Genomic DNA, 9,965 nt, shown 5'->3' on the forward strand with positions numbered 1-9,965 from the left:
CATTGCTAAGTTTTGGGTTTTTTTCCCCTAGTAAACTGACAGCCCAGTCTAACCAACTTTCCAGCACCCATGCAGCTATGACAATGGGACACTTACTGCATCGTGCATTGAGGAAGGCAGTCACACATGCCCCTTCAAGGTAACGGAACATATGTTCCCTTACTTCAGGGATGCATTGCAGCTGAATTGGTACTGGAATGTTGGTTAGGATTAGGCTGTGAGAGTAAAAGTGCATATTTCTGGTATAATCTTTAGCAGTGGAAGATTATTCTCTTCGGATCAACTGTAGGAAAATGCTGACATAGAAGGACACTTAGGGAAATGTCATTTATAATAAGTACAAGCATCTTTCTCGTAATTGCTGATTTATAGGTTCTAAATGGTTTACAAAAGGTCTGTAGTTGTTTTTAAAGCACTGCTTCTTTTGCTGACATTCTCTAATTCTGCCCTCTGTGGTTATGAGATGCTGGTGTAAACCTGTTGCTATGCTGACATACATCCCCAATAGTAAGCATATCTGAGATACCTGCTTCTTAGACAGTATCCTATACCTTCTAGTCAGCATATAGGATTACACTATTAGAGGCACAAGCAGGTATACCGTAGCAAGGATCTATGATGGGATCCTGTCTGTTCTGTATGAGATTTAACAAATAAGCCTTAGTGCTGGCTTCCAGACATTTCTGCTAATCACTGTGCCCTAGCAAACATTATAAACAAAAATTTATGTAAAGTATTTATCTAAGATTTCTAGGTATGCATACGGATCTCCCTGCTAACTGGGCAAAGAGGCACTTTTTCCAAGTGGTGCTCCTTTTATATTTATCAGGAGGAGAATAACTGTCCCTCTTCAGCCCAACACAGTGCCTTTTCTAGTAGCTGTTTGCTGGTGTTCTTTTTAGATTGTGGGCCCTTTGGGACAGGGAGCCAGTTAGTTATTTGATTTTTTCTGTAAACCACTCTGTGAACTATTTTGGTTGCAAAACTGCACACAAGCACATGCACACCCTTTCCCCAGACTACAAGCTGGGATGTCTAAACCAAAGTGTATGGTTACATTCATGTTGCAGTCACAGATCGTTCTTAGCAATCTGCTCCATTGCACAAGCTAAAATACTGGAGGGGGATTACAGTTTATTTAACCTGGTTAAGGTTGAGGATTGGCTTCTGCAGGTTTACTGGAGTTTCTTTTTAGATTGCTTTTTTGTCTTTGAATGCAGAGTTTGCAGGCAATTACTTGAACCTCACACACTGGAACCTTTGCATGTTAATTTACTATGACGCTTTCCAGCACTGACATAAGGGCAACGCAGCTCTGAGGTAAGGGAACAAACTTTCCCTTACTTTGAGGAGGCCTCCGTGAGTGACACCCAACTGCAGGATGCAGCACATGTCCCATTGGCACCGCTATGCCAGTGCTGGAAAGCACTGACATAAGGGGTTAGGATTTGCGCTCTTAAACGTATCACATGAGCAAATGAATACTAAACATACAAGAGTGTGTCTGACCAGACAACACCTTGTGCACACACACACACACACACTTTATAGCCTCAAGCGAGTTTCAAAAGTAGCTTTCAAGAAAAAACACAATAAAAGTTGCATCTAAACTTGAGAGAGCAGATGAGAGCAGAAAACATTAGAAAGGAGTACACTGCAACTAATAGTGTAAAAGTCAGCCAGATATTTCTATCAGAACTAGATGTACAGCTACACAATCTTTTTTAGAAATGTGTGCTGTCAATAAAACCCTGGATACATAGGCACGCTTCTGGCATGGACAAGGGAATGTAGAAGGGCGGTTTTCATCAAGCTTGTCAGTTCTCCTTTCTGAAAGGAGACTGAAAACTGCTGTCTGCTTTGCTTCTGTCAAATATGTTCCTTATCAAAGCTTTCAAAATTGATCTTTGTTCCACATGCCAAGCTTCCTAGCCTCTTGCATTTCTCCAGTGACATTTAACATTACTTTGAAAGGACGCAGATGCCCTTTACTAAACCCCATTTGGGGGGATCTGTGCTTCTCTGAATCATAATTCGTACTAATCACGCCATACTCTTAAGTCACAGTACAACAGGTTCTGCACTTTGGTCATGACCTTGTTCTATTGTACATTTAGCATATGGGGTTATTCAGTTCAGGTGACAATGCAACATGTGGAAGTTTTTCAGATTGTGCATCTTCTTTGTATAACCTTGAAGAAATAGCAACTAGTTCAGTGAGCTTTGCTTTTCTAAACATTACAGCAAAGCTGGTTGAGCAGGCTATTTTGTACAGTGTTATTGATGATTTTGTCAAATAACCAAAAATGTAAGCAGCAGCTGATAACATTGTCCACTCTTTGATGTACCAGTCATTAAAATCCACCTGTGTTTCAGAGCTCTGATATAAAGTTCAAGCTGCTAGATGGGAGGCCATTCTGGTTTCCCAGATTCAGGCCAGGTTACGCTTATGGCTTCTTCAGACAACAGCTTTGGTACAATGGTGCAAAAACACAACAAGGAAGTACCCACAACTAGTAACAAGTAGGGGAGTTACACAACTATATTTGGGCTGTGCCAACCATGCTTTTAGTGCTGGGTGTGCTATTTGAACCAGAAGTGATTGATGCAGTCGACATGTGGTTAATGAGTGACAGGTACTGTTTGGTCAGTGGACCTGATTATGGAAAGATTTTCCACCTGGAAGTACCACAGTCTTTTGTTTGGGGAAAGGAGATTAGGTGGAATGTTAAGGCCAAAGGTTTCTCTAGAAAGACTCAACCAGATCAAAGTCTAATGGAGATCAGAAAACCACCTTGACAACATGAAAATGGATTATTATTTATTCTTACCTTTCCTCTGTTGTGAAAATTGATGAAATTCTCTCCTCTCATTATTTATTTATTTAAAACATATCTATCTTACCTATCCTTTCCCTGTCATGAAATTCATGAAATCCTCTCCTCATCATGAAATACATACAAGTGGACCTCAGTATCCACAGGGGATCAGTTCTCAGACCCCCTGCTGATGCCAAATTTCTCAGATAAACAAATCCACGAATGGCCCCTTTAAGCCCCCCGGAGGTGACTGGAGCTCTATTCCAGTCACCTCTGGAGGGCTTCCTGAAGCCCACAGAGGCAGCACACATCCATCCACCACCTGGCCAAATGAAATGGCCAGAAATGGCCATTCTGAAGCCCACAGAGGTGGCGGATGGACGCGCGCTGCCTCTGCGGGCTTCAGAAAGCCCTCTGGAGGGCTTAAGTGGGGCCAAGTCTGCTCCACGTGGGTCCAAGGGACCCATGTTGAGCCAGATCCACAGTTGCAGAATCTGTGGATATGGAGGCTTCACCTATATTCGTAAAATAAAAAGTCAGGATAGGAAGTATGCTTCTCTGGCTTCTCTTTTTTGGTTGGTGTTTTTCAGGGGCGGGGACACAGTTCAGTTTAAAAAGGCTGCAGCAGCTAAAGATGGTAATGGAATCTTTTATTTATAGTTTGATTGGAGTGAGAAGAAATTCCAAGTGCATAAGTCTCCTTCTGTCTTGAAATACTGATACTTCCTAGTTCTGGAATTCAGTAGCACAAAAGAGTGCCCAAGTTCTAGGAGGACTGGGAGAAGACCTGCAATTTGTAGTTTCTCTTCCTGGTGGTGTTGCATGAAATAGAATAGGCATGAAAGGTGGGATCAAAATGAGTTAAATACTATCTTTAGATTTCATTATTTCTCTTTGGAAATCTTTCCAAAAAGATAGAGAGGTTGTTTCTATCAGGATGACAGTGTTTTGAAATGGGTTGTTCAACTCGCCTTTGTTGTAATTTCTTTGTCAAAGACAGATTTTTTTTTGTGACAGCTGATTTGCGGTTCCTTAATCGTGTACTAAAGTCTGTAGTTGCCAGATGATGATGATGATGATGATGATTAACAGTATTTATATACCGCTTTTCAACAAAAGTTCACAAAGCGGTTTACAGAGAAAAATCAAATAACTAATGGCTCCCTGTCCCAAAAGGGTCCACAATCTAAAAATAGAAATACAGGTTGAGACTAATTATTGTGGGTTCCAAGCACTCATGTGGATGGCAAAAAATGTACTATAGCAAATCAATTTAAAAAACAAAGTTTCTTTGCTCTGATGATTTAAAACAGTCTTGCTGACCTTTTGAAATGCACAGAGAATCAATCACTGTCTCTCCAGGAGCTTAGGCTTCACTAGGAGACAGTGATCCCCCCTTTCACCAGGAGCCCCAGCAAGGGGGAAAGAATTGAGGTGGTGATAGGAGGTTATAATTGCTGCCATTTAGCCTTCTTTCCCATTTAGCCATTTAGCCACCGGGTAGATGGGACTCGTCAGCCTGGGAAGGCAGCTCATCTGAGAGAAGGAAAACTCTGATCCCAAACCTCCACTGCCTTGTGGCTACATCCAGTTGTGGAAAAGGCTTCAGGAGTCAACCTCGAGGCAAAATCCAGAGCCGGAGTCCCTGAGGCAGTTCATGGCTGAACACAGTCACGTTCTGGCAACTCCTGCGACGCTGCTGGAACCAACCATATTGGCTTCTGCCTTTCCATTGGACCATTTCAGTGACGTGGAGAGGGGGGATTTGCTGCATGGGTAACAGCCTATCCTCCATACCTACTTTACCCAGGCTTCGCGCACTGGAGAGGACACTCTGTTCCAGAGCCACCATTCAGAGCGTGACACCATGGTCTTCCGAGACTGAAGGATGCCAACATGAGCCTTCTTTCACATGCTCGGGGGAAGGGAGGAGTGAAACCTGTAGAGAGAATGACTGATGGATTGTCAGCCAGCTGCCCTCTCTGGCATTATTAAATGTTTAAATTAAATGTTTAATTAAATGTTAAATTACTGTTTTCCTTTAATTTAAAGGGCCCTTCTTATCAGCTTTGAGATAGAAAAATCTGTGGATACTTTATACCTGTACTCACTTGTATGACTATCTCTCTGCAACAATAAAAAGCAGTTTTTTAAACTGTGATTTTAAAGGGGTGCATTTTTCCCCTTCTCCATGGATCAGCACATTCCTTCTCATTTGCAGGGGCCATTTGATGAGTCAAATTTGTGTATAAAAAAATCTGTGTATAAATAGGCTGGACCTGTAAGTAGCCATGCCAGACACTATAAGACCATAGACTAGTGGTTCCAAACTTTTTAGAGGCTCTAAAGGCTGCTGCCTGATTTATAAATGTCAGAGGGTGTGGCTATAATGGTGATGGGGCAGCAGTGCTCCCCCCCCCCAAGTAGCGACTTGTTTCAGACCCACAATTTGAGAACCACTGCAAAGGACTATTCATTCGTAACTTTAAGAATATTTTACAGAACTACTGTAAATTGTGTGGTGATACGTGAAATAAAAATACTCCCTAATCCCATTTCTTTTATTATCCATTTGTCACATTCATGACAGCTTCCCAAGAAATCCCTGTGGGAAACCTAACTTATAGCAACTTTTGCACATGCTTCAGTAAACAAGATTTATAACTGAACCATTCTACAATTGACACTTTTGGCATTACTTTTGTAAACTTTATCCCAGTAATAGTATTTAAGTATGCACCATTAAGCCAAATGCCTTGTTTGGAAACACCCTTCTTAAAAAGTTATCTTTAAAGTGGCTACACCTGTGCTCTTTTTCATAGTAGTGTTTAGAGAACAAAATCACTGTGGTTATGGGTGCTCAACCACTGTTGCACTGAGGATAAACAAATTTCTGCTTCACAGGCCTCCAGGCATGAGGTAGGAAGTTAAACTGGAGAGCAAGAAAAGCAAATACAAATGACATACTGCACTGCTTAGTTTTTGTTTTGTTGAGAACTCTTGTCACAGATAATCTCTTATGAACACAAAGGTTCATGTCTGCATTGAACACAACAGTTATGTCATGCTTTCACATTAATAAGCATTGTTTGCAAAAGCAGTCTCATACACAAGTACATGTATACACAAGTACAGAGATACATGCTTGCACTGACAGCACAATCCTGTGCATGTCTACTTAGAAATAAGTTACATTGTGTTTAATCAGGCATACTCCCAAGAATGTGTGTATAGGATTGCAGCCTAATAAACCCAATCCTATCCATTACCCAACCCCTGCCGATGCAGTTGCGCCAGAATGGCAACTGCTGCATCTTATGGTTGGAGGGGCCATTGTGGAGGTGTCCTCTGCATAATGGAACAATCCTTCCCTTATCTGGGGGTAATCCTCCAAGGCGCAAGGGATCTATTCAGATCGCATTAGCTAAATAGTGGACCCACGCATGGATCCACATGGACCCGCACCACGGGAACGGGTCTGGAAAGAGGGGCAGGACATGGGCAGCTGTGGCACAACTGATCCTGCCCCCCCAGGCCCTATCTGTCCACCTCCTCCAAGACCCGTATCACCCATGTACTGCTTTCCCACCTCTCCATTGACTTATTTGCTGCAGCAGGCAGGGGGAAACATGATGGCATGGCTCTCTTGGCAGTGCACTAAGTGGTATGATGTTGGAGCACCTTTTACAACTGGCACTGGCTGCTTTAGTCAGCGCCAGCACAGTGGGAGCACCACCATCAGGTGGTTAGCGTAAGATTGGGCTGAACAAAGCCCACAGTAAACTTGTACACTGGCTGTTTTTCCAGGATATTCCCTCCTAGGGTAGCAGTGCTTAACAGTAGTATTTGCCTTAATAACTGTTTCACGTGTACAAAATAGATTGTTCAAGCCAGCAGGGTAGCTACTTGGCCACAAGATGATCCCTGGAGGTTTAAATGGGGGTAAAGCACTTTGGGTTTTGCAAGAGTCCTTTTGTTAAGAGATGCTAACATTTGCATACCATTCCTTGAATGGGCTGGGCTGATCTGGGTTTCTCCTTTACGCGAATGACATTAAGGGCCCAGTCCTATCCAACTTTCCAGCACTGATGCAGCTGTGCCAATGAGGCATGCACTGCACCCTGCAGTGAGGGGAAGTCTCAGATGCCTCCTCAAGACAAGGGAACATTTGTTGCTTTATCTTGGGTCTGCATTATGGCTGCATCAACTGGAAGGTTGGATAGGACCGGGCCCTTAGGTATTCCAAACAATTTCTCTGGCAAGTAATTGTAATAATCAATAAAATCAATCTGGCTATTTAGTGGGTCCACTATAAATTGGGGGAGGTTTAAAATCATGTACCTAGTAAATTCATTTCATGTTGCATAATAAGTGGAAGCTCCAAACAGAATCTCAAAGATCCTATATATGTGTTTAAATTTCTGTGCTGATTTTGCTGTCAGTTTGTTGTGGGGTTTCTTGGTAATCATTGTTTTTATACATGGCTGTGAAATATTTTGATGAAATGCAGTAAAAAATATTTTAAAATAATGAAATACTATGGGCGAAATCCTAACCAGCAGTTATGCCAGCATAGGTGGCCCTGGAGGGTCGCAAACATGCCGTAAAGCACGTTTGCGCCTCCGTGAGCGGGAGCCACGTCGGCACATTCAGATGCGCAGACGGAGGCAGAAGCCCGTGAGCGCGCCGACACAAGCGGCAAAGGTAGGCGTGGGGGTGGGGAGGGGGTGGGTGGGCATTACTGGGCGGGGGAGGGGGGAGGGCGGCCCCGGGGGCAGGGCTGGGACCCGGCAGTTATGCCAGATCCCAACCCCCGTCCCTGGGGCGAGTGGAGCGGCTTCAAGCCGCTCCGCTCTCCTCTGACTTTTGCCACCTCCGGAGGTGGCACAGGTCCAAGGAGACCCATAGGGGCACGCAGCCCTTACCCACAGGTAAGGGGAGCAGCTTCCCCTTGCCTGTGGCTGAGCTGCTGCTCGCTGCAAACCCGCATTGGATGCAGCGCAAGCCTCCTGGCTTGCCTGCTCCAGCATGGGTTTGGATTGCGCCCTATAATTTATAAATATTTAATATTAATAACATTAATAAGTCATCCCCAAAGATAGAAATAAGTTGATGATTTTGGCAGAATCATATAGAAAGGCAGGGAGAGATGGATGACATTAGCTGTTAACTTATGGGGAAAGTCAGCACTACCCCCATTTAAATTATATCCTTGGATGCATTGTCAGTCTTTGTAACATATTTGTTTTTTTGAAAAACAAGCATTTTTTCTTATAGATTTTTTTTAGATTCTTATAGATAATGTCTGCAGTTCTCATTGGTTAAAATGAATCATAGGAGATGGTTTTAGTTCGAACACTTTTCCAAGAGATCAAAGAAGTTTACCAAAAACCGACAAGAGGCATGTTTAAACGATCTATAAACAGTAAATGGCGTTAAAACCAACATAAACAGCACAAGTTAAAGCAGTTGCAGAGTCAGGAAAGCTTAGCCAAATAAAAACATATATTCTACCTCCAACTTTGCAGAGGCATTTTTCCCACACATCATACATTCTCAAGTGGGCAATTTTGGAAACAGCGGTAGATCCTCGTTACGGCAGGAGAGCTTAAGCTTCCATCACATCTCTATACAAATGCCCCAACTCTTTACAATTCAGGCAAAAAACATCCTGGCTGGGACTGGATACACAGTTTGTTTTGACTCATAGTCCCACATCATGTTAACGCTCTGAGGGAACCCGGACTTTAAAATTACAGAATTCCCCCCCCCCCCCATTTTGGAGTGGCATTTCTGGGCATAGCCAGCATAATTACTCTGCACCAATACTGGCTCAGATAATGAGTTCCCAAAGTTTGAGATCCTGAATTCTGTAGTCAGCACCTGTCAATCAGCTGTAGCAGTATATGTCATTGGGAACACCTGCTTACCAAATTCTGAGGAGCTGTGCCTGCATTAGGGCAGCAATGGATTGGGCTGTGTTTTTATAGTCCTATTGTTCCACATTTTTCCAAAGCTGTTTTGTGAAAGAAAAAAGGGTGCTTGGGAACCAGCACAGAGATCCATATCTCAGTAGTCATATTCTCTTGATTCTTTTTTAACAGTAAAAAGTGCTATAAATTAACAATTTCCTTTATTTTTTTTCTTTGTTGCAGGAATCCGAATTTTTGACTCTAGAATTTGATGAGATCAAATTGAATCGAATGCTGAAGAAGCTTTCAGAGATTGAAGACAGCATTACTTCGCTCACACAAGCAACCTAGCTCTTGAGTAAAAGCAGTTTGTGATTTGCAGTCAGATTAACTTCAGTAAAGGCTATTAAAAATGTTGGTCGCTGTGTTTGTTGCATCAGTGTTTCAGACCCCTTTCTGTAAATAAAAAAAAGGAAAGAAAGAAAGAAACCCAGTAGAATAGAGATGACCCCCTCCCCCCCAAAAGCTGATGATAACTCAGGAAGACGTGCAATAAAAACTTTCAAAGAATTTTGTCTCTTGCAAAAAGAATGGAGTAATTGACCTTTATTAAAGCTAATAATCTAGTTCTGAAGAACAACAGGGGGTTTTGCTGTTACAGGTCCAAACTTGTTATACACAGATTTTTTATACACAGAATTGACTCAAATGAATGGCCACTGCAAATGAGAAGGAATGTGCTGGTCCCAGGAGAAGGGGAAAAAATGCCTCCCTTTAAAACACAGTTTAAAAAAACTGCTTTTCTTACTGTTGTAGAGAGATACTCATGCAAGCGATCATGCCATTCTTCAGCTGAGCCAGGCAAAGGCAGGGGGTCCTTTGCATTTCTAATTGCCTGTCTGCAACAATAAGAAAAACTGTTTTTAAACCACAATTGTAAAGGGACGCACTTAATTTTTTTAACTGCTTTTATTTAACACATTTTATGGTATCAGCAGGAAGTCCCAGAATCAACCCTTGTGGGTATCAAGATTAGGAAGCCTCATTAGGAGCAATGGAGGGGCAAGAAACCTGGAAGTGGGTCTTAATATCTATTTTTTTCATTGTTTTTTAATCCATGAAATTTTTTTATACACTAGGGCAGTGGTTCTCAAACTTTGAGGGAGCTTTACTCCCTCAGTAAGTTCTTGCGGGGGAGGGGCTAGGACAGCAACACGATCCCCAGGGTTGCGCT

The 9,965-nt window shown here is 42.6% G+C and overlaps 1 protein-coding gene across 1 annotated transcript in view; it reads left to right on the forward strand.

The window, feature by feature from the left end:
- Window positions 1-9,148, forward strand: part of COMMD1 (copper metabolism domain containing 1) — a 107,790-nt gene extending 98,642 nt beyond the window's left edge. The window contains exon 3 of the mRNA XM_066638017.1: window positions 8,975-9,148. Within this exon, the coding sequence (XP_066494114.1) occupies window positions 8,975-9,082 (108 nt within the window). The 3' untranslated portion in view covers window positions 9,083-9,148. The remainder of the gene's footprint in view (window positions 1-8,974) is intronic.
- Window positions 9,149-9,965: the final 817 nt, after the last annotated feature.

This window comes from Tiliqua scincoides, chromosome 1 (assembly GCF_035046505.1).
Source record: "Tiliqua scincoides isolate rTilSci1 chromosome 1, rTilSci1.hap2, whole genome shotgun sequence".
NCBI lineage: Eukaryota > Metazoa > Chordata > Lepidosauria > Squamata > Scincidae > Tiliqua > Tiliqua scincoides.